Source organism: Myodes glareolus, chromosome X (assembly GCF_982192425.1).
Source record: "Myodes glareolus chromosome X, mMyoGla1.1, whole genome shotgun sequence".
NCBI classification, from domain to species: domain Eukaryota; kingdom Metazoa; phylum Chordata; class Mammalia; order Rodentia; family Cricetidae; genus Myodes; species Myodes glareolus.
This window is the reverse complement of record NC_142053.1, coordinates 127,411,723-127,437,253: the sequence shown is the minus strand read 5'-3', so window position 1 is coordinate 127,437,253 and position 25,531 is coordinate 127,411,723. Positions and strand designations below refer to the sequence as shown.

The 25,531-nt window shown below is 42.5% G+C and overlaps 1 protein-coding gene across 1 annotated transcript; it reads left to right on the top strand.

Annotated features, from left to right (window-relative positions):
• Alas2 (5'-aminolevulinate synthase 2) lies at positions 1-25,115 on the top strand. Its single transcript, XM_048441588.3, has 11 exons — positions 1-155; positions 5,098-5,293; positions 6,473-6,595; positions 7,513-7,623; positions 10,737-10,959; positions 11,740-11,924; positions 14,249-14,428; positions 18,460-18,624; positions 19,601-19,869; positions 21,357-21,519; positions 24,822-25,115. The coding sequence occupies exons 2-11, from the start codon at positions 5,113-5,115 to the stop codon at positions 24,983-24,985; spliced, it is 1,764 nt and encodes a 587-aa protein (XP_048297545.1). The 5' UTR covers positions 1-155; positions 5,098-5,112; the 3' UTR covers positions 24,986-25,115.
• The last annotated feature ends 416 nt before the right edge of the window (positions 25,116-25,531 follow it).

Here is a 25,531-nt window from a genome sequence, read left to right as displayed (position 1 = left end):
GGCTACTCCGTTTTTATCTTTAGCAGAGGCCAAGGACACCTTTGGGCCAAGGCAGAAGGCGGGGTGGGCGGGGCTGAGCCAGAGGCAGGGGTAAACTCTGCCTTCTGGCCCAGAGCACTCACCGTCTTTGGTTCGTCCTCAGTGCAGGGCAACAGGTAAGAGCTGCTTCCAGCCCTCTTTCTGGGCTCCCACCCACACCGCTGCATATTGACTTTGGCTGACTAGACCTGACTTTGGAGTTTTACAGAAACTGTCGCTTCTGTTTGGGGCTTTCCTCTCTCTGCCCTTTCTCTCCTTTATTAGTTTTCAGTATCACTCACCTCACTCACCGGACATTCATGCTCTCTCTTCTCCCTCAATGGACTTTCGCCTGTACCTCCTCCCCTTCCCTGTCTCCTTCCTCAACTCTGTATCTTAGTCTCCTGTTTCTCTTGTCTGTCTCTTCTTCTCTATTTCTCTAGAAGGTATCTTAACATTTCTTCCAAATTTCTCCAGCCCCACCATTTGACCCTTTCTGTCCGCTTGGCCTAGAGCAGAGTGCAAGAGCCTTGGGTGGGGGGGGTCAGATCTAGGGAAGGAGAACTGGAAGGTTTGGTGGGGGGGGTGGTTAAGAATGCTAAGGCAAGATGGGAGGGATCAAGAGGCTGAATAATTAGCAGAAATAAAGGAAAGAAGGTGGAAAAGGAATGCTGTCATTGTGCAGAAAGGCAAGAAGACTTGTGTTGTCTCATCTTAATTCACTCTGAGTCCCCAGGCAGGCCATTTATCCTGTGGCAAGAGCACCTGTCCACAGTTTCCACAAATCTCTTAGTTTTGACTTGGGGATCTAAATTCTTCTATTTCTGTTCTTTTCTGATTTCCAGCGGTAGAAAATGGTACTAGGAGAGGAGGTAAGGCCTGATGCTTCCAGCTACTGGAAGAAGCAACAGGCTCTCCTCCAGACTTAAATGATTTTTAAAAGCAGGCCACAAGTAATGGGAGTCAGGGGAAAGAAACTCTGCAAGGGTGGCTTCTAGCTTTTCCATGGGGATGGAGTCGTGGCTGGCCTCTCCGGTCTATGGGAATGCAAACAGAAGTAAAACTGTAGAATTGTAGAGATGCAGGACAAACCTTTGAGGAATGATGCCACCTGGCCTGAAAATTCACCACGATCTCTTTGATTTTGTTTTAGACAATCTCTTCTATGCAGTGGGGTGTGGAAATCATTAAATAGTGGAATGAATTAATAAATGCTCAATAGTACCTCAAATCCTACTTTAGAACAGTTGAGGAAAGCATTTGCCATAAAAGATAAATGCATAGTAAAGGGGCTTGTACTAGTGTAGCAGAGTGGCTTGGTGTCTAGAGTCAAGCCCGTCAAGCTCCCAGCTAAGAGAATATGTAATGTTTGGATTATGGATCTACAGTGGCTAACTTAGGGATCTCTTGAGCCAGACTGACTGAGTCGAAACCCTGCTTTTTTTTTTTCACTTACCAGGTCTTTGACCTGGGTGAGTCATTTGATTTTTGGGGGCCTGAGGTTCACAACATTGTCCTGAGAAATGAAAAGTCACTGTATTTGGAGCATTTACAACACTAAGAGCTCGGTTAATGTTTGAATATTGGGACCAGAAGGAAAATTATGAAATTTCCTATCTAACCCAATGTCTGTAGAGAAATGAAGGTTCCAAAGGTGTGTGAGGGGTGGGGAAGGCCAGAGGGAAGCCAAGTTTACACACAGTAAATTGTAATAAGAGAAAAAAGTCTCATTTCCAGCTTTTCATACTTGGCTTGACATAGTCAGGGTGCGACTCTTTGGCTCTAGAGTTTAGGTTTGTTACTGAGAAAAGATCTGCTACTGAGTCTTGACTGCCTTGGAAATATACAGTTCAGGATACCATGGGCTTCAGGATTCTCCTTTCCCGCTTCCTGCGTGTCAAAATGCCCAGCCAAGAGTCTATGTTCTTAATACCCTCAACTGCTTGAAATGCTGCCTGCATCAAATTTCAGCCATTCCTTTCTCACATTAAGTAGTGCTCATCAGTGGACAAAGAGCCCAAAATAACTGCACTACAAAGTTATGGATCATAATGATGCACAGGAAGATCAGGGTGGGACAAGAGAAGGTGTAACTGAAGCTCAATAGTAACTCAAGAATTCAATCCATGTCAAGAAGTACTCTGCATTTTCCTCAGGACCCTCAGTACAAAAGCTCCATAGCGATGATGAGTATATTTGACCTTTTCAGTTTCTGTACATGGGAAACAGGTCTTAATCCTCCATCATTTCAGCACAGGCCTGTATTTTGCCTCTAGTCTCAAGGGCCTTCCTCCTTACTACATACTTCAATATTGTTGCTGTTGTTGTCAGTGTTGATGTCAGAGAAGTTCATAGGAACTTGCAAGGACCTGGGCTATCCATCTTGACTTACTACAGATTGGCAGAGGCAGCCTTGGCCAGATGCTCAGACGTGATTCTAGGAAGGGGTTCTTCTTCTCTCCCACACCCTGGGCTCATCTTAGGGAGTGGTCAGACTCCTGAGGCGATAAACTCTGGGGGCTTTATCTTTGGTCTGCAGGCTCAGCCTTGACTGCTTTAACCTCCGCAGGCAGGCAGTCAGAAGGGAGACTCATTTCTAGATATGAGGTAGGCACTGGATCCAATCAATGGACTGATGTAGACATAATTACCTCACATTTGACAACTCATCAAAGCCAAAACCAGAAAGGAGAAGTGCCTTTCCCTAAAACATTGAACAAAGAAGCTAGGAAACCAGAATTTAAATAAGAAAATCAAACTTTTTATGCTGAAGGGTTCACATGGTTTTTGTTTTTGTTTTTGTTTTTGTTTTTCATTTAATCCTTCCCATCAGCTGTCTGCTTCTTGCCGTTAGAGGGCCCATATGCCCAGGCCTACAAACTAACTCAGGCTGCTATGACAGCCTGGGACAGAGAGGGCAGATGTTCTAAGATGGAATAAGATGACTGGATTGCTTTGTAAAGTAAGAGGTGTGTGGTTGCTCTGGGACATTAGGGAGATGAAAGAAGTTACCAACAGGATAGGCCCAGGAATTCCTCCTACTCCTTTGTCCCTCCCATAATAAGGTTTTATACACTGAGGGTGCTCGCAGATTGTGCTCAGTAGCTTTCTTGGCATAGCTGGGGGCTCAGTCGCCCCACTTTCCCTCACATCTCCCCTACTTTACCATTCTTTATCTTGTCTACCCTTTGATTCTGGCTCTACAGTTGACCCTTTTCTTCCAATCTGTTTCTCACTCTTGTTCTCTCTGTCTTTCATTTTTTTCTCTCAATCTTACCTCTTTATAGGTTTCCTCCTCCCCTATGCCCACCTGTTTCCTTTTTAAATACAGATTTACTATTTTAAATTATGTGTATGTGTGTGGTTCTGTGGATTGATGTGTATATGTGAGTACCAGGCCAATGGAAGCCAGAGACATCAGATCTGAAGCTGGAGTGACAGGCAACTGTGAGCCATACTACATGAGAACGGGGGATCAACCTTGGAAGAACAGTACTTACTCTGAACCAGTGAGCCATCTCTTCTGCCCCTATCACTCTCTCTTGATCTTTTGATTTTTTTTAAAATCCACTTCTCTTTTTCAATCAGTTTCTCTTCCACACCCCCAGTAGGGTCTTTATTGTCTAACCGTCCCCTTTCATCTTGGTGTCCCACTCTGCCCTTGATGGATTCTTTGTTGTCCTGCTTAATTTTCAGTCTTTATATATTACTCTAGGCTACACAATTTTCCTTTTGTGTCCCTGTTTGTCCCTACTGGTATATTCCCTGTTTCTCTTTCTCTTGTCTTCTTATCTCTCCCTATCTTCTGTATTTTTCATGATCCTCTTGTCTTGTCTTTCAGTATCAGTCTTCCTCTCCATGGCTGTTTTATCTCTACCTTGTTCCCTTCCTTCCAGCTTTGAAGTTTTTCTCAGTTTCTGATCTTCCTCCTCCACCATCACACTTTTGTTTTCTTTCTTCTTTTATCTTTCTGAGGTCGTCTTGATTCGTCCCCTTCTTCCCTTCTCTCTCTATTTAAGATCATATTAACTTACTCCAAAATTCAGCCAATACTCACTGATAGTTATATGTCATTTGTTCCTTCTTTTCTTTTCTTTTTTTTTCTGCTGTGATATTTTTTATTTATTTATTAAGAATTTCAACCTTCTCCCCGCCTTCCTTTTCCCTCCCCCTCCCCACCTCCCCCTTCCTCTCTAGTCCTAAGAGCATGATTCCCCCTATCTTTCTCTACCTTGTCCCCTGTCTTCTTCACTGATCCACACAGATTATGTCTTTCAGCCTTCTTAGGTCTTATTTTCACAGCCTTCTTTATCTATGTCTAACCAAAAGTCAGGAGAAAATTCAAACATATCAAAACATCAACCTGGTAGTACACGGCCTATAGGGCGCATGCCTGCCCTTTCCTGTTTCCTGGATCTCCTGAAGTTGACAGCTGGTTTCAAGCTTTCTCTGTCACTGGTACAGCATTCTCAGGACAAAGCAGGACACTCCCCAGGAGCTCTGGTGAATAGTATCTGCTTGCAGTAACAGGCCAAATTTTCATTTGGTGGAGGATAATAATCTTTGTTTTGCCATTTTTTTGAGACAGGGTTTCTCTGTGTAGCCTTGGTTGTACTGGAACTCACTTTGTAGCAGGCTGGCCTTAAGCTCACAGAGATCCACCTGCCTCTGCCTCCCAAGTGCTGGGATTAAAGGTGTGCACCATCACGCCCTGATGAGGAAAATAGTCTTAGAAAGACAGTGACCTCAAGTGTTGATCAAAGGTTGACTGTCAGATGTCATTCATAAAGGCACGTCGGTGATCCTCACTATCACTAAGCAGCTGGTGTCAGAGTAAGTCAGAGTTCAGGTTTTCTGATCTCTATTTAGAAATCTCTCCCTTGTCCCTTTATCTATTGGTGTCTCTCATTTTTCCCTCACATTTAACAATACGAATCTTTTCTGAGAAGGATAATGGAGGACCTCTGAGGAAGGCAACAACTTTGAATGGGAAGCTAAAGGCAAAGAATTAAACACAGGCACGACTTACCTGGTTTTTGGCCTCATGATGAAATCTCCTCTCTTCCTCAATTTCTATAGGACTCTGGGCTCAAGATGGTGGCGGCAGCTGTGTTGCTACAGTCATGTCCAGTGCTCTCTCGGGGCCCCCGAGGCCTCCTAGGCAAAGTGGCTAAGACTTACCAGTTCCTATTTGGTACTGGACGCTGCCCCATCCTGGCCACACATGGACCAACTTGTTCTCAAATCCACCTTAAGGCAACCAAAGCTGGAGGAGGTAAGAAGAGGTTATTGGCAGAAGGGAATGTCTGGGTCATAAAGACAAGGTTCCAGGTCTGATTATCATGACTTAATAGCTTGGAGAGTTTAAGACAGAATGAATTGACCTAAACAATAGACCCTGGCTGTGTCTTCTGCCAGGGTCTTTCTAGAGCAGGGGTTCTCAACTTTCCTCATGCTATGACCCTTTACTATGTGGTAACCCCCAATCATAAAATTATTTTTCTTGCTACTTTGTAACTATAATTCTGTTGTTGTTATGAATTGTTTTATATTAATAAATTCTTTATTTATTTATTTATTTTTACATCCGGGCCACAGTTTCCCTTCCTTGCTCTCCTCCCGGTCACTCCCAGCACACAACCCTCTGTTCTCATCCCCCAAGCCACTCTTCCTCTGTTTCTGTTCAGAAAAGGGCAGGCCTTCCATGACTATCAACAAAAATATGGCATATCAAGTTGCAAAAAGACTAAGACCCTCCCTATGTATTAAGGCTCTCCCAGTATGGAGAGAAGTTTCCCCCAAACCAATAAAAGAGTCAGAGACAGATCCTGCTTCCCAATGTTAGGAGTTCCACAAGAGGACCAATGAATTGTAATATAAATATCCAATATGTAGGATACCTGCTATGCTATACCTATAAAAGATCGTTCGTAACCCAAAGGGGTTATGGTCTACAGGCTGAGAACTGCTGCTATTGAGCCATATTTTCATGTTCTTTGCACACACACACTTCACCCATGCTGAAAGGTTAAAATTTTTCAAATTGATTTTCTTGTCCTATGATTCCTTGCCTTTTCTTGTGACATATGGCCTTCCCCTATACTATTATCTCCTCTCCTCCTCATTCAACACTGAATTTGGGCATTATTGCTCCTGCAAAGCCTACCTAGACCCCTAGCCTATCCAATACCAACTCTTAGTCCCACCCCTTAGATCTTCTAGATTTCATATGTCCTGTCCTTTCTCCCATCCCAATGTTCCTAAAGTACTGCCAGAGTGTGCTATTTCTCCCTGCTTAGAAACTCTTCCAGCAATAACACCAGATTCATTTAACTTCTCATCTATATCATAGCCTGAGCTAGAGCTCTGGGATACAGTGAGTCTCAGTAATCATTGCTGAGTAGAATGTATGACTAAGGAATGAACCTACAATTACTCTCTTACCTTTGTGTAGACTCTCCGTCTTGGGCCAAGAGTCATTGTCCTTTCATGATGTCAGAACTCCAAGATGGGAAGAGCAAGATTGTGCAGAAGGCAGCCCCAGAAGTCCAAGAGGATGTCAAGACTTTCAAGACAGGTTGGAGTCAACCTCCACCCTATCCAACCTCTATTCCTAATGATTGATCCCACTTTATCATACTCTTGGGCTAAGCAAATCCAAGAGAAGACTGTATACATTCCATGACGGACAGTCTGAGTTTTTTGCAGGGAGTCATACGAGGCAGTTGATTAGGCCATGCACTAAAGTACATTTCCTCAACACATACACAGGTATAAACTCCCGTAACTTTTAGCTGTCAGTCTAAAATCGGCCCTCCTCTCTCCCAGACAGCTAAAATGGAATCCGAAGAGCTGAGATCCCAAGTTTAGCAAGACCATATTATGAGAGTCTGGGTTTGTATGAAGGAAAAGGGGTAGAGAATAGATACATCCTTTAGCTTTCACATGACATAGTACATTAATTAGCCTTTATTCCCAGAAAAGTAGTTTGAATTATCAATTTTATTAAAACAAATTTAAATAAAGTTTTGTTTTCAACAAATTATTCTTTATAAGGGCAGAGTTCAAGGATAACCTAGATAGAGCATTCAAGGCAATTCATACTTAAAGGATGGCCATCCCATTGACATCTTTCACAGGTCAATTTGAGTTATCACTAAGAATAAAAAAGTTAGAGACTGAAGTTTAATGATGTTCAAAAATGAAGATAAAACACACTCATCTCTCAAGTGCAGGGCCTAGGGTGCATTTCCTGGTTACCTTATGCAAGGGCAACTCTCAGTGGGAAGTGAATCCCCTTAAAGAAGGCTTCCCGACATTCTAGGAGCTGCTACTTGGGGAGATGAGCAGAAGCTTACTTTGCAGACACATTCCCCGGGAGGCGTCTATACTTTCTAAACTTGAATTGCTATGCATTACACTGAACCTAAAGAGGACAGCACATACTATCTCTTTTCCTCTCTTCATGCCAATGAATTCCGTATTCCCTCGCAGACCTGCTGAGCTCCTTGGATTCAAGCATCCCAAGCCAACCATTTCCTAGTTTCCAGGACCCCGAGCAGATTGAAGGGGCGATTACACACCTGATTCGTAACAATATGACTGGTGAGTTTGTCAAGATGGAAAGAACGGGCATGGGAACAGCGAAGTAGCTACTGAAAGGGTACGTGACACATGATAAAATAGAAAATGGGAAGACTTTTTTAAACCAAAGAGATTTTAAAATTATGCATTAGTGCTGGTCTTGCTGGATCTGTGGCTTTTGTAACTAAGTCACGTCATTCAAACACTTACCTCAATAGTTTATAAGGAAAAATAAATTATAGCAATGTAGTATTTCTAGCTTGTTATGAGGTCTCATTAAAAATTAAGCTTACCTCCATTATTTTTCCATATTTCCCGCAAAGTTTCTCACCCTGCACAGTTTCCCTTTCTGCCCCTTATATCCATTCTTCATAGTGGAATTTATTCGTTTTTCTAATATATGAATAAGGAATTATTTTTAAGAGATATAGAAAAATAAAGAGTAAATTACCATCTACCATTAACTTTTTGTTGTGTTTTCTCCCAGACACACCTTCCTGCAGCTACACATACACAGAGATAGAGAGACAGAGACAGAGAGAATTTCCCATCCACTCTCTTAATTATACTCATGGTTTTTCAGAACTATGACCCTATTACCTCCAGAGTTTACTGTGCTGCTTTGTTCATGTAAGAATATGACCTCATATCACTGATCACTTACTTCATGACCATCAACACAGAGCTGCATAATGACTATTGATGGATGAATTGTGTTCCATAGTATGGACACGACATTATTCATTTAAATAAGAACCTATAATTCAGGTTGTTGCTAATGTTTTTGCATTCCTCCACTTAAGACTGCATGCTAGTTTTACATCCATATGAATACACCCAAAGAAAGTTCATGGTTTTAACTTTTTCATTATTTGAACCAATGTGTCACTTACTTGCTGGGCATTTAATTGCTATATGACCTTGGTCAAGTTAGCTGATCTTTTTATGCCTTAGTTCCTTCAAACAAAAATACAGATACTAATAGAACTTTCCATATAGTGTTGATGTGAGAAATCAATGAGTTAGCATCTTTACAGTTTCTGGAAGTGGGTTTTACATGTATTGGGCATCTATTAATGCTGGCTATGATAATATAATAAAACACTAGCTATTTTTAATTACAGCCACTATTATTAGTAGACCTCTGAGGATAGTATTATTACCACATACCAAATATTAGTGTTGTCATTGGATTCTCACAACTAAGCAAGGAAAGAATTCTAAGCCCCATTCTACATATGAGAACATTAAAACAAAAAAGACGATTTTTTAAAAAGATTTTTTAAAGTTGAGTTGTTTTGGCTGGCATACCAAGTAATGAGTTTCACGTGCCATTATCATACACATGTTATTATATTTTATTCTCATGTGTTCCTCCCTCACCTGATTCCTCTTCTTTACTAGTCAGCCCTCTCTTTTTGCTTTCCTGTTACATGTATTCTATTGCCTTCTCTACTTCCCACTTCCCTTAAGATCTCTTCCATCACCTTCGGTCCCCTTTCTAATTTTTGACCTACAAATACACATGTACAAACATAAACACTATATACACAATTTTAAATGCAGGTCCCACATATATATGAAAGCACATATGGAGCATTTGTCATTCTGTCTGACTTTTATTAATATAATGATTTTCCGCTATATCCATTTTCCAACTGATGTCATGACTTCATTTTTTACAGCTGCACAAAATTACATTGTTTTATATGTACTACATCTTCATTATTCAGTCATTTGTTGATGGCTGGCTCTGTTTGGTAGCAACTGTGCATAGTGTAGTTATAAACATGGGTGTGCAAGTATCTTTGTAGTATGCTGACTTAGAGTCATTTGGGTATATGCTTAGGAGTGATACATCATATAGTAGTCCTATTTTTAATTGATTCTTTTGAAGTTTCATTTTTATCATTTTAAAATCATGCATGCATGCATTTGCTTCTGCATGCACGTGTGTGATAATGCCCTTGGATGCCAGGTAGGCCGGATCCCCTGGAGCTGAAGTTAAAGGAAGTTGTGAGCCACTTGTGGTTGCTGAACAATTGACGCAGCATGAGCGGCTGAGTCATTGCTCTAATCCCTGTTATTTTCCTGAGGAACTTCCATACTGATTTCCATAGTTGCTGTACCAGCTTAGTTCCAATCCTTGGTGTATAAGAGCTTCTCTTTGCCCACATACTTGCCAGATTTTGTTATCATTTGTTATCCTGACAATAGCCATTATGACTGAAGAGAGATGGAATTGAAACTCAGCTTAAATCTGCATTTCCCTGGTGGCTAAGGATGTGAAGTATTTAGTGTCATTTGAATTTTTCATCCAGTTCATTTTTCATTCAGTTCATCTGCCAATTTATCAATTGGAAGATTCGTGGGAGTTTTCTGGTGTTTAATTTTTGCAGTAAAGAGGATTCTTTGCTGGCTCAGAGTCACATAGCTATCAGGTGAGAAGAGACATGAGTAGAAACTGAACCTAGCAATATTCCTTTCTCTGAGACTGAAGCAGTAACTCCTGTAGGGCATCTTCCACACTAACTCTGGAAAGAAAGGTGAGGCCATGCTGAGTGGAAAGCTCGACTAAATCTGTGAGTTAGCAAAGGGATGGCTGAGTGAAATAGAGAGTTAGTGTGAGCCAGGGCTGGGGAGGTAGCTCTGTGGGTAAAATGCTTGCTATGCAAGCACAACAACAACCTGAGTTTGAGTACCCAGAGCCCACGTCCAAGCAAATGCAGCACAAGTGCTGATAATCTCAGCATGTCCCGACTGAGAGGTGGAAGGCAGAGTTAGGAAAATCCTCAGAAATGGAAGGGCCAGCTAGTCTGCTGCATGCCACAGTGAACAAGAGACCCTCTCTCAAACAAAGGGGAAAGAGACTGATGCCTGTGGCTGTTCTCTGAATTCCACAATGCACCATGACATGAACACACCTGAACGTGTGCACATACACAGCATTAATACATATCATATTAAACAACAGAACAAAAAAGGAGTTAAAGAACCAGTAAGACATTTGTTGAACAAATAAATGAGTACATGGGAAGAGAATTAGAAAGCTCAAAATCAACATGAGGAAAATAAAGACTAGTCAGGAAGAGATTTGAGTTGAATTATTCCTATCTCTATTTCTACTCCTACAGGAAGCCAGGTCTTTGGTTATGACCAATTTTTCAGAGACAAGATCATGGAGAAGAAACAGGACCACACCTACCGTGTGTTTAAGACTGTGAATCGCTGGGCTGACGCCTACCCCTTTGCCCAACACTTCTCTGAGGCATCTATGGCCTCACAGAATGTTTCTGTCTGGTGTAGTAACGACTATTTGGGCATCAGCAGGCACCCTAGTGTCTTGCAGGCCATACAGTGAGTAGCAGAATGTGCACTATGAGCTGTGGGGACACATCTAAAGATCTGGAGCCACACGAGCAGTGGACACCTTGGTTCTAGCAGCATCTCTTTAGTACAATGTCTTCCCAGTACAACTATCTATGCCTCAGATACAAACTCAGTCAGTCAACACATCACTTTCTAAACTACTGTTTGTCTGGTGTGCAGGATGATAATGGAAACCAAGAAAGGCTCCCTGAGTCTATGATCTAGAAATCAAAGTATAGAATGGGGTGGGGGGGGGGAGGGAGAGAGGGAGGGAGGGAGAAATGGAGGGAAGAAGAGAAAAAAGGGGGAGAGAGAGCTTCCTTTAGCTTTTCCAAACCACTTAAGCTGTATCTAGTTCTACATCCATGTCTACCTTTCCCGTTCTTTCCCCCACCTCAGCAGTTCTCAACCTGCAGGTTGTGACTCGTTTTTGGCCTGAACAACTCTTCCACAGGGTTTGCCTATGACCATCCTACATACCAGATATTTACATTGCAATTTATAACAGTAGCAAAATTACAGTTATGATGTAGCAACAAAAATAATTTTATGGTTGGGGATCACCACAACATGAGGAACTGTATTAAAGGGTCTCAGCATTAGGAAGGTTGAGACCCACTGGTCTACTTGCTCACAAAGGACACCATTTATACAGGACGACTTAAGTTAACAGTGACCACATTAAAGAAGGGTTTCATATTCGCTCAGTACCTAACAAGGTTTGTTTTTGTTTTTGTTTTTCCTTGTCTTCTGTTTCCTCGGGGTCAGGGAGACCCTGAAGAATCATGGAGCTGGAGCTGGTGGTACTCGCAATATCTCAGGTACCAGCAAGTTCCACGTAGAACTTGAACAGGAGCTGGCTGAACTGCACCAGAAGGACTCAGCCCTGCTCTTCTCCTCCTGTTTTGTGGCCAATGATTCTACTCTCTTTACACTGGCCAAGCTTCTGCCAGGTGAGCGCAAGGCCTGAGATTTGTTCGAGGCTGGTGTCCTGCACTAGAGCATCCAGCCTCACTTGCTGCCCCCTCTCTTTTGGGCTCACTTGCTTCTTCTGCTCTTCTCTTTCACTTGCCATGCATAGTCTTAAGAGTGGACGATTACATCTCTCTGCTTTCACTCCTACCACACCTAGATTGAGGGCCAGCATCAGGGAATAGCGCCTGACCTCACAGAACAGTAACACCATGAATTTACCATCTCTAACACACAGTCTTTTGTCTCCACAGAGCTTTAAAAACATTTCTACAAAACCTGTACTTCCACCCTTCACTCTTAATATATAACCCAGGTCTTAGAAAAATAATGCAGAAACCACTAGATAGCTTTCCTTACTTATTGACATGCAACTATAAACCTATCTGTTCACCAATATTTCTTCATTGTTTCCCTTTATTGTGAAATGTATTTCTTCCCTTCGGCCTAAAGGCATTCCTTCAACTATGTGCTAGAAGCCATCTTCTCCTGTTCCACTCTCTAGTCCATGCTCTCCCCTCACATGCCTTCCATCAGTCTGAATCTCAGATGGACACGATGTTCCACATCTGTGCCAATTCTGGGCTCATATGAGTCCTTAGAGAGACGCCACTAAAACGTCACATTCCTTAACCTCTCCTCAGAGCTTTTCAAGTGTCTGTGACAACTGTGCCAAATCTCCTTCTCTTCTCTCTTTCTAGCAGACATCTTCAACTCCTGCTACACTGAAAGTAGAAGATACCAGACAGCATTATCCTCAACTCCTAGCCACAAGCACCTGCCTACTTACATGCACCTCCACTTTTCCTCTCATTCTTTGCTTCCTACAGCACTAAAGGACATGCCCCTTTTTCTTGTTGACTAGTCTTTCCCACAGGTGCGCTGGTCATTGCCCATTATTTATTCAGTAACTTCTCCCTCTACTCCACTGCTGACCATGTATGTGCACATGCATGTGAGTGTGTCCCCTTTCCCATGCCACCTCCATCCATCTGTCCCTCGATTCCTCCACATCTTCAGCCTCTCACCCTCTTTCAATATGTTTAAGTCTCTCGCCCCAAGCTCTGCATCACTCTCTAGCTACCGGTTGGTCCCTCTCCTGCCCATAAGAGACACAATGCATGAGATGTATTTATATTTGCTGTCTGCTACTTCGCTGCACACTTCAAAAGTCACCACTACTTTGTGAACACTTCTAAGGTCACCCCAAACCCCTAAAGTCACCATCTTGGGGGTGATCAATCCTGTGCTTCTCAACAACCAATACTATTCAGCACCTTTTCATTTCTACTGCCACCATTCTCATCTAACCAACATTATTTTCTTGGTTTGTTCTTTCCCCTCCTACAGTTTATTCTTCCTACATTCAGAACAATGTTTCCTTATGTTAATCTATCTTTCTCCTTTCCCTGTTTAAAATTCTTTAACGGATCCCGCTTGCCCCTAGGGTCAAATGTAAATTCCACATCATAGCTTCTAACTAAACCAAATCCTAAGAAGTCATCTTTTGACATTCCTCTCATACTCTCTCACTTGACATAGTTTCACTTATAAATCAGTCACTTGTTTATGCATTCACTCATTAAAAATATTTCCATAGCATTATATATACCTTGTACTGGGACAAGGGATATAAGGACAAAAAGGTTTGGACTTTGCTCTCAAGAAACTTCCAGTTAAGCAAGTCAAACCCTGGAAGAAACCATGATTTATTTTTCTCAAACAGAAGTTGTCCCTTATTTTATTAAAGACCAGAGTTCTTTGATGTCTGTGAAAATTGAGGGTTCTATGGAACAGACAGACCCCTTTCCCACATTTCACCCCTCCCTACCCTCCCAGTATAGCCCAGTAAGAATCTCTGCATCCATGTTGTAGAGAAAACCCTTTTGTGGTGCTTAGCGCGTGCCCTGTACAGTAAAGTAGTGTCACTGTCTGCTCTCTTTGCTGTGAACTGTTCATGATCATATGATTCCCACAGTGAAACCTGATACACATCTGTCCCTGTAATTATGAACAGATGGGGCTACCTGGAAAAGGGGAAGTGTCAAGTAGATCAGGGAGAGTCTAGTAGCATGGTCTGAGACTATAAGCATTCTCTGTTAATCCTTTTCCAAGCTTTGATTTTCCAGTGCCAAGAAGAATGAACCTAAACTCTGTCATTATGAAACTCAAGGTTATTGGGAAACTAAATTTTCTTTCCCCACAGCTAGGCGTCCATGTCTTTCTTCTCTTGCCAGGCCATACCTGGAGTGTAAAAGTGGGGGAATGAGACAGAAGCTTAACAATTACACATCTGCTTCCTCAGGGTGTGAGATCTACTCAGATGCAGGCAATCATGCTTCCATGATTCAAGGTATTCGCAACAGTGGTGTAGCCAAGTTTGTCTTCAGGCACAATGACCCAGACCACCTGAAGAAACTTCTTGAGAAGTCCAATCCCAAGACACCCAAAATTGTGGCCTTTGAGACTGTCCATTCCATGGATGGTACGTATGTATGTGTATGGGTGCATGCTTACTAGTACTAATATCTCACAAAGACATGATGTTAATAACAACTAACATTTATATGGTGTTTAGTATGCTATTCAGTTATTCATAGTTTACATGTATTAATTCATTAAATCCTCATGATGATTTTATGAAGTAGGTTCAATTATTATTATTATTATTATCATTATCATTATTATTACATGAGGAAACTGAGACATGAACAAGAGGAGTCACAAGTCATACAGGTAGTAAATGCAAAAGGAGAGGCAGCTATTACATTCTTTTTTTATTAATTAAATTTATTTATTTATTTTACATCCCAACTGTAGTTTCCTCCCATCCCCTCTTCTTTCCCTCTCTCCACCCCCCAATCCACTGCTACCGTTTCTGTTCAGGAAGCGGCAAGCCTCCCATGAAAATAAAGTATGTCATATCAAGTTGCTGTAGGACTTAAACACCCCCCCTTGTATTAAGGCTGGGCAAGGCAACCCAGTATGAGAAGCAGGTTCCCAAATGCCAGCCAAAGCATTTGGGATAGCCCCTGCTCCCACTGTTAGGAGTCCCACAAGAGCACCAAACTATACAGCTGTTACATATATGCAGAGTCCCTAGACCAGTCACATGCAGGCTCCCTGGTTGTTGGTTCAGTCTCTGTGAGTTCTTATGAGTCAGATTAGTTGATTCTGTGGGTTTTCTTATGGGAGGAAGGATAGTACAAGCTATTACATTCTAATATACAAAGAAACTAAAGTTCACACAGAACATCAAAGTTTGTCTTAGTGCTTCATCAATTTGATGGTAAAATGATTATTTTCTTACTAGGCTACATAACTCTTATTTTCCTGCACAACAATCTTCCCATAAGGAATGATATGCAAGTCAGTCATGGCAGTGTCTTTCCTCTGCAGTGGCAAATTTTACAAACTCTTGCTGAGGATTCCATGGTCCACTAGGAAACACTGGAGTCAAACTAGGTTTTCAAGTCAGACAGATTTGGATTTAAATTCGATCTTTGATACATATTATCTTATGAACTCAAACTCTCTGAGCCCCAATTTTCTCCGGGGTAAAATGTCTGGTTGTAGAATTATAGGGAATGGCAGTCATTCTATTTACTATACTTTAACAGAAATAAATGACTTTATTCTCTCTCTCTCTCTCTCTCTCTCTCTCTCTCTATCTCTCTCTCTCCCTCCCTCCCTCCCTCCCTCCCTCCCTCCCTTCCTTCCTTCCTTTCTTTCTTCCTTTTTTTCCTGAGACAGGGTTTCTCTGTAGCTTTGGAGCCTGTCCTGGAACTAGCTCTTGTAGACCAGGCTGGTCTCAAACTCACAGAGATCTGCCTGCCTCTGCCTCCCAAGTGCTGGGATTAAAGGCATGTGCCCAGCTTCCCACCTCCTCCCTTACAGCAACTGAAATGAGGCCCAGAGCTGTCTATTGCTGGTTCTGTGCACCAGAAGTCATGTGTTTTAGGTATCTGCTTCCGGATTTATTTAGGGTAGAGGTCCGATTTCCTAATTTCTATAACCACAGCACTTCACTCACAAACAGTCCATGTTCGAATACTAGCATAACTATTAGCCTGAGCAAGTTTTAAAAATATGTATTTATTACTATTGTGTATGATGTTTATGTGGGTGCTCTTGACACAGCACAGATGTGGAGGTCAGAGGGCAGCTCTGTGAAGTTGGTTTGCTCCTTCCATCTTGGTTCTGCAAATCTACCAGGTCACCAGGCTGTGCAGCAGGCATTGCCACGTGCTCAGCCATTTCACTAGCTCCTAGTGCAAGGTTTTTCTTGTTTGTTTTTATTGGGCTATACATTTTTCTCTGCTCCCCTCCCTTCTTCTCCCATCCCCTTCTACCCTCTCTCATGGTCCCCAATTTACTCAGGAGATCTTGTCATTTTCTACTTCCTATGTAGATTAGACCCATGTATGTCTCTCTTAGGGTCCTCATTGTTGTCTAGATTCTCTGGGATTGTGATTTGTAGGCTGTTTTTTCTTCCTTCCTTCCTTCCTTCCTTCTTCTTTTTTTTTTTTTTTTTTTTTTTTTTTTGGTTTTTCGAGACAGGGTTTCCCTACATAACAGTACTAACTGTCCAGGAACTAACTCTTGTAACTCTTGTAGACCAGACTGGCCTCAGACTCATAGGGATTCACCTGCCCTTAAACCCTTTTCCATGGTCTCCATGCTCCCAATTTACTCAGGAGATCTTGTCATTTTCTACTTCCTATGTACATTAGATCCATGATCTCTTAGGGTGCTCATTGTTGTCTAGGTTCTCTGGGATTGTGCATTATAGGCTGGTTTTTTTTGCCTTATGTTTAAAAACCACTTACGAGTGAGTACATATGATACTTATCTTTCTGGGTCTGGGTTACCTCACTCAGTATGATGTTTTCTAGATCCATCCATTTGCCTGCAAATTAAGATGCCATTGTTTTTTTCTGCTGTGTAGTACTCCATTGTGTAAATGTACCATATTTTCCTTATCCATTCTTCAGTCGAGGGGCATTTAGATTGTTTTCAGTTTCTGGCTATGACAAACAATGTTGCTATGAACATAGTTGAGCACATGTCCTTCTGGTATGATTGAGCATCTTTTGGGTATATATACCCCAAAGTGGTGTTACTGGGTCTTGAGGTAGGTGGCTTCCTAATTTTCTGAGATACCTTACTGATATCCAAAGGGGCTGTACCAGTTTGCACTCCCACAAGCAATGGAGTAGTGTTCCCTTTACCCCAATCCTTTCCAGCATAAGCTGTCATTAGGGTTTTTGATCTTGGTCATTCTTTCAGGTGTGAGATGGAATCTCAGAGTTGCTTTGATTTGCATTTCTCTAATGGGCCGCAATCACACTACTTACACTTGCAAATGAACTGCTCCTTGTTTTTTGGTGGAACCTGCCTATCCTGTCAATTCTAGATGTGGGTTTCTGCTTCCAAAATGAAACCAGAATCATCGAAGTGCCTTGTCTCAAGTTCCATCTCCTATTGTTGGTTGTCCCTTATGCTTTGCTACCTTTCCCCCCATTATACTTTTTAATCCTGGTCCAGGGCCTCTGTTCCATCTGAAAAAGTTTCTTCTGTATTCCAACTTCCTTTACCTCAGCAATTTCCAGGGAGCAGAGGGAAAGCAGAAGTTGTATGGCCTTAGAATATTAAGAATGGCCACAAAGTCTATTTAGATGACATCTAAAATAGCATGGAAACAGTAAATAGGAAGGGAAAATGGAAGAGACTTGAGATAGCTTCTAATTTGGTACATTGTGACAGAACTGGAAGGAGAGGTTCCTCAGAGAAAAACTACCCTCACAAAGACACAAGAAACTCAATGAAGCAGAAACCTAAAGGCACTTGGAATGAAACATAAGGGTATAGAGAAAACCGGAAGTAGAAAGGAGCACACTGAGGAAAAGATGAGGAAGTAAGGAGACGAAAAAGTGAGGAGCAGAGTGGGGAGAGAAGAAAGTCAGAGACAGAAAAAGAGAAACAAATATGAACATAAAAAAGAAGATAGTGACAGAAACCCAAAAAGACAGAAACAAAGAGGGCCAGGGAAGAAATATGCTGAGGGGTTATCAACTGTAGCTGACCAAGGGGCTGAGTGGCTCTGCGGTGGGGACTGCAGTCAATTAGAGCAGACATGGAATTTTGTCAAGTTAAACACAGGTATAATACAGGCCACTGACACCTCTATATAGCAATGAATCATCCCGGAAGGGGTGAGGGCAGCAGAGAGGTTAAAAATGATAGAAACAACATTGTCAAAATGAAGTAAAAATGATGACAGAATGGATAAATACATGGTGTGGGGCAGAACACAAACACGAAGGACTGGGGTATGGCTGGGGTTCAAGTGGTTGATACTTGGCATACTCCCAAATGAGGGCAGACACCGTCCTCCTCGGCTACAACATGTTTTTTCTAAGTCAAAGTCAACTTAAATGAGAAGAAAATTCCATATAGGAAATGGAGCTGGGGAAGGGTTATAATTTCCTACTCCTTTCCCTGGGCTTTTCTCAGGTGCAATCTGTCCTCTGGAGGAATTGTGTGATGTGGCCCACCAGTATGGGGCCCTGACCTTCGTGGATGAAGTCCATGCTGTAGGGCTGTACGGAACCCGGGGTGCAGGGATTGGGGAGCGTGATGGAATTATGCACAAGCTTGACATCATCTCCGGAACTCTTGGTGAGTGTCTTAGGGTTACTATTGCTGCGATGAAATAGCAAGACTAAAAGCAACTTGGGAGAGAAAAGGGCTTATTTGGCTTACAAATTCCGAATCACAGCCCATTGAGAGAAGTCACGGCAGGAAGAGGGGAGTCAAGGCAAGAACTCAAACCAGGTGAAAACCTGGAGGCAAGAGCTCATGCAGGGACCATGGAGGGGTGCTGCTTATTGGTTTGCTCCTCATGGCTTGTTCAGCCTATTTTCTTATAGAACCCAGGCCCACCAGCCCAGGGATGGTTTCACCCACAATGGACAGGATCCTCCATCAATCACTAATTAAGAAAATGCCCTACAGACTTGCCTACAAGTCCACTCTTATGGAGGCATTTTCCCAGTTGAGGGTCCCTCTTCTCAGATAATTCTTGCTTCTGTCAAGTTGACATAAAACTAGCCAGCACTGAGCAGACACTTCGGGGCTCCCTTACATGTGACCCAGAGAAGTGCCCCCCCCAGACCCATTTCTCCTTCTTACATACAGCCACAGGAGTGGCTGGGAAAGAATTTATAACCTCAGGCTTTGCGCTACCAAGTCATCTCTTCCCCATCCCACTGCACAGCCACTGAGAAAGTCTAGAAAAGATTTTCTAAAAGGCTCATGAGCTGGACCAAACAGCTGGATCCAACTAGACTAAGAAAAGTCTTTCCCTCCCAACACCAGCCCCAAGTCTCATTTTAGTTATTTTTCAGGCTCTAACCAACTAGAGGTCCCCACCCTGTTCCTTCCTATCTAGTCACTGCATATGGCAGTATGTGGCAGTCCTATCTCAGTACCACAGAACTATCAACTCTGTCATGCACAGGAGAGATGTGCAGAGCACTGGGAAGGGAGTCTGGCGCAGCTTCTGGTGTACCTGAATGTGTTATCTGGGGCATTATTCTGCCCCTCTGTGAACTGCTCATCAGGTCTGTGTATAACTTCTGTTGCTTGTTTGCAGGCAAGGCCTTTGGCTGTGTTGGTGGTTATATCGCCAGCACTCGGGACTTGGTGGACATGGTGCGCTCCTATGCTGCAGGCTTCATCTTCACCACTTCCCTGCCTCCCATGGTGCTCGCCGGGGCTCTAGAATCTGTGCGTCTACTCAAGGGAGAGGAGGGGCAAGCCCTGAGGCGGGCACACCAGCGCAATGTCAAGCATATGCGCCAGCTACTAATGGACAGGGGGTTTCCCGTCATCCCCTGCCCCAGTCACATCATCCCCATCAGGGTGAGAATTCCATCATTCCCCCTGCTTTCCCCACCTCCTCTTTCCTGAAGCCTTCCTATTTCCAGTAAACCACGTTGCCCCTTCAATCAACATTTTGCTTTCTTATGATCTCCCCCCCCCACACCAAACACAGACTTATCGTCACCTTTGGTCTCTGTTTTGAAAAGTTAGCTATTATAGATTAACCCATCTTTTTCATCAATAATTGCCTGTAGTGTGAGGGCCGGCTTGTTGGGGTTTCTGACTCACCCAGTACCCCACAGCCGGCAAGTCCCAGAGAATCAATCACATAGAGATCTCTATAAGTTATAGAGTTGATTGGCCCATTAGGTTAGGCTACTTATTAGTTTGTATAACTTATGTTACCCCATTATCCTTATCTATGTTAGCCACACGGCTTGGTACCTTTCTCAGCTGGGCAGCTTACATCTTTCCTCTCCGGTGGTCTGACCCTGAAACATATAATTGCCTTGCTATTACTAAACTGCTCTGATCCTCAAAATCATAAGCTTATACTTTAGTGTTTTTCAAATTGTTTATTAAAAACTATTAGTGGGTCATGGAATCAGTTTAGTGGGTTATACTTACACTGAAAATAGGGAAACACAGGCTAGAAATTGTTGGAGCATACAACACACAGTAAAGGCTACCAATTTGTTCCGGTTTGAGGTAAAAAACCAAAATCCAAAAACCAGCCATAGAACTAGCTGGTACTTTGGATTGACAGTTGTGTTTAAATGTTTCTTACTTCTAAAATCAACCACTGTTCCTTTTTTAAATGACATCTATTTATGTAAGTCAGTTAAAGCACGGTGTAAGAAGGATACTTCTTGTGATAATTTTGGGGATGAGAAGGAGAGAACAGCAACCTCTCAGTACCCATGAAGGATTGATCCCAGGACCTCCCACAGCCCATCTCAAAATCCATAAATGCTCTCATCAGTTTGTACAAAACAGTGTTACATTTCCATAAAATCTATTCAGCCTTCCACAATAATACCAAATTCAAACAAAAACTACTTAGCCATTAGACTGTATTATTTGGGAAACATCAACATGAAGAGACTTAAAGACTTTTTTTTTTCAAATCTGAGGCTGGATGAATGAATACTTGAACAAAGAACACAGATATATAGAGGGCCAACTGGAGTCACTCTGCTTAACTGCAATTTTTAAATTAACCTAGTAACAGCAGCTCAAAGGTACCCTGGCTTTCCGGCCACTCCAATTTCACAAAAGTGCTTGTTGTACAAATAGCATCAACACAAGACGCCAGCTCCATCCTTCCTTCAAATCGCAGTGCTGGCCCTGGGTTCCCCTTGATAGAGATTCCGGAGGCATCACTGCCTCAGCCCTTTATGAAAAACAACCTGACCCCAAATTCAGTGGTTGTTCCTTGATCTGGGTCCCTCCTCCTCCTTCACAGAGCTAGTGTGACATGGTGGCTCAGGGTGCGAGGTACTGAAAGGCCTTTATTTTGAGCCTAGGTGGGCGATGCAGCACTCAACAGCAAGATCTGTGATCTCCTGCTCTCCAAGCACAGCATCTATGTGCAGGCCATCAACTACCCAACTGTGCCACGGGGCGAGGAGCTGCTGCGCTTGGCACCCTCCCCCCACCACACCCCGCAGATGATGGAAAACTTTGTGGGTAAGTTCTCAGCATGGGTGTCTATACTTTCCTACCCCTTAAGTCTCAGGATTCAAAGAAGCTTGAGAGGCTAGATTCCATTTGATTTGGAAAAGGTTTCTAGAAACATTCATTGTGTACCAGGCTCTGCACCAGGGTCACAAATGAAAGGGAAACAGCCCATAGACTCACTGGGTTCTAGTCTGGTTGGGGAGAAGAAGCACAAACAATAGTGGATACAAACAATGCTATCAGGTAAGATCAAAGATTAAGAAAGAGTACCTGGGGAAGTTGTGGGACCACAGAGGAGGGTACTAAACTAACCTTCAGGATTCACGATAGTCTTGCTAGGGGGAAGGGACTTCGGAGCTGAACCTTTCTAGGTGAGTGGGTTTGGACTAAGAGAAGAGGGTTGATAAGAGGTATTTCTCGAGGAGGAAGGAACACAAAGAAAGGCAAGGAGGAAGTGGCAGAGGCACTACCTGTGAAGAACAGTAACAGTTGAGCATGCCTGCACAAAACCAAGAACTTTGGAGTTGGAAGTAGATTGATCAGGGGTTCAAGGTTATTCTTGGCCACAGCTAGTTTAAGGTCAGCATATGGACTAGGGAGGCCGGTGTCAAAAGCAACCACTAAGTACAGTAACTGCTGGAATGGAGGAGAGCAGGATAGGGGTGGGTCAATCTAGAGCTACAAAGACAACATAAACAAGGTCTAGGTTTAGAGACTGGTAGCGCCAACTTGAATAGTTTGGGTTTGACCCTGAAAGATGACAATTTGGTGTATACAATAAACCCAATGTTTATTGTATTTCTTTTGGGTGTATTTTTGAGATTGTAATTTAATTACAACGTTTCTCCCTTCTATTTTCTCCCTGCACACCCTCCCAAGTTCCCCTCCTCACTTCCCTTCAAAAATACATATATATTCCTAAATATAACCTGTTGGTTTCATATAATGTTACTTGTATGTATGTTGGTAGGGTCTATTTTTTAACCTAGGACCTGGCACATAGCAGATGCTCATTCTAAGTCTCCTTGATGAAATATCCATAGACAATCAATGGCAGAGGAGATAGACACAGCTATTCTAATATGATGAGTTGAGTGGCTATGGAGTGCAAGCAAAACTAGAAAGGATTTATAGGTGAGCAAGCCTTTGTGGTCCACCTTGAACTACATGTGGACATAATGCCAAGATTCTAGAATAAAAGAATTAAGTATATAGGAAAGCAGAGGGCATGTATTGACAAGTCATTCTGTCTAGAGCATAGGCAGCATTTTTTAAGAAGATAATTAGGTGCTGATAATCCATTCATTGATTTAAAAACATCAAATAAAGCTGCCTAATATCCATTACTAACCATGTGCCAAGTGCTGTTTTAAATGTATTAACCCACTTAATACACAAGACAAAGATGCTTTTATAATTTTCACTTTGTATTAAGTACAAATTGAAGTATAAAAAGTTACTGGTCCACGGTCACATAGGCACTAGGTCATAGCTACTGGGCTTCTATGGCTCAGTCTCTTCTCTAGCTCTGGGATTTAGTCCTGGAGTTCTCAGTGCTTAGGGCTCTACTACTCAATTCCATAGTCAACTCATCCTGAATCCTGCACATCTTCTCTTTAACTTCTTTCAAACCTAGTTTCCCTTCTCTGGTGTTGTTTCTTGAAAATATATCAACATACTACCCCCCCCTTCCTTGCTTCTCTTTGGGATTTTTTTAAAACCCAACAACACCACTCCATTTCCTAAACTTCTTCATTGCCAGGTGTTCTATTTTCTAAGCCCCTATAATCTAGCCTCTGGATCAGTGACTCTAAGGTAAGGTGCCCAAGACGATCCATGGGCTGAGAAAATCTTAACATGCAAGACGACCACAACAAATATACATAATATACAAATAAGTAAAGGTTGGGGGTACCTGCTAAACCGTTTATACCAATAAGGATGTTCAGCCCCAAATTTGTAGAGACCCCTGGATTACAGAACAAAGTTGCAGCTCCTTAGTATGGCATTCAATGGTTTCTACATGGTATTGTTTGTGCATTGTCCTTTCCTCTATTCTCCTGCCCATTTTATTTTTATTTTTATTTTTTTAGCTGTGTCCAGTTAATTCAAGTTCTCTTACTGTGCGTTGCACTCTTGACTCAGTCATCCATTATCCTGTGGCTTACTTTTCCTCATCATCTAGCCTTAACTTAGTCCTTCAATAGATGTCTATTGTGTACTTACTATGGGCTAGACATTATGCTAGGAACCCGGTAACAGACAAAACACAAAATCCTACCCTTCTGGAACTTAACTCTAATAGAAAAGGATGATTAACTTAAAAAAATAAATTAATTAACATTCTAGTTCAAAGTGTTAAGGGAAAACATAAAGCCAAAAAGGGTGACAAGAAGTACTGAAGGCAGGCACTGGCTCAAAGAAAGGTTTGAAGGGCAAGGGTAGAAGTCATTGAGGTGACACTGGAGAAAAGATCCAATGAGATAAAGAGGTTATCTGGGTAAATAACTAACAGACATCCCAGAGAACAGGCTAAGGCCAATACCCAAAGACAGAAATAGCCCTCTTCTATTTGGGGAACAAGATGGGTGTGGATGGATGGTATAAAGTGGCAGAAAAAGTGAGCAGAACGGGCTTGTGAAGGACAGAGATATGAACAGTTCAGTTGGGCCCATGTTGTTAGATGTTAGATAGCTACTAGGCAGCAAAGTAGAGATGCAGAAATGCTACTGAATATACAAGTCTGGGAACCGACGCAGAGTTCTAGAAAAGTTGGAGATAAAAATTTCGGAACCATCAGCACAGATGGTATTTAAGAACAGAAGACTAGACCGTACCAGCAAGGGATGGGCAAAAAAAGGGTTTAAAAATGGACACCAGGCCTACAACTTAAGTACTTCCTACAGACGGGTCACATTCCCTCCTCTGGGTCCCTATGCAGCTCAGGAAGGCACCCCTCACCTTACCTCACAAAACCGATACCACAGTAGGATTACTTTTAGTGTCCCCTTTGTCGGGTTAGGGTTTTCTAAGCAGAGATCCACTGCTAGGCTTACATGTAGGGAGTGGGAAAGGTTAGTACAGTATGGTTTTAAATCCTGCCACAGGCATGCTTTCCTGTCTATTATATTTCTCAGCATCAACAGACAAATGATAGTATTAATGGGTCACACAGAAGCAAACAAATAAATCCACTTCTGGACCTAAGTTCCCTCAAAGATTGAGGGAGTCAAGATCTTGGTGCATTCATAGCAACAAGGGTTTTAGTGGACCAAGTCTAATTCTTTCCTTCTTCTTTTATCTCCTTTCAGAGAAGTTGCTGCTAGCCTGGACTGAGGTGGGGCTACCCCTCCAGGATGTGTCTGTGGCTGCATGCAATTTCTGTCATCGTCCCGTACACTTTGAGCTTATGAGTGAGTGGGAGAGATCCTACTTTGGCAACATGGGGCCCCAATATGTTACCACCTATGCCTAAGAAGCCAGCTGCCTTGAATGCCCACGCCACCTGCACTCCATTTGGGGCTGGGCTTCTTCCTGCTCTCTGCTTTGTTGTGTGTTTCTAGCTGATTTGATTCTGAAAATAAAGAGCAACTGAAGCATCCATAGCCCTTTGGTCAACAAAGAACAGGCGACTGTACTATACTGACTCACTCAGACAAACCCCTGCCCCACAAGGAAAGCACAGATTACTTGTTGTTGACTGGACCAGGAAAAGCCACATTTAGGAAGAGGAAAGAAATGTCCCTAAACTGTACTGGAAGCTGTACAAAGAGTCAAACCCCTTAGCAGATTTGAAGTGGCTTTCTCAATGGTTTCAACAAAAATACAGGGTTCTCTTCTTCACTGGTTCACCTGGAAAGCTGATGTCAGAAGCAGAGTGGGTCTCAACTAAAGACAGATTGTTCTTTGGGAATAATGGCTTTCCTAAACCAAGAAATCTTTTAGAACAAGGAACATATGTCTTTCATGATCCACTATCCTCTTTTTTTCCAATACTATGTTACAGGATTTACAAGCCTTT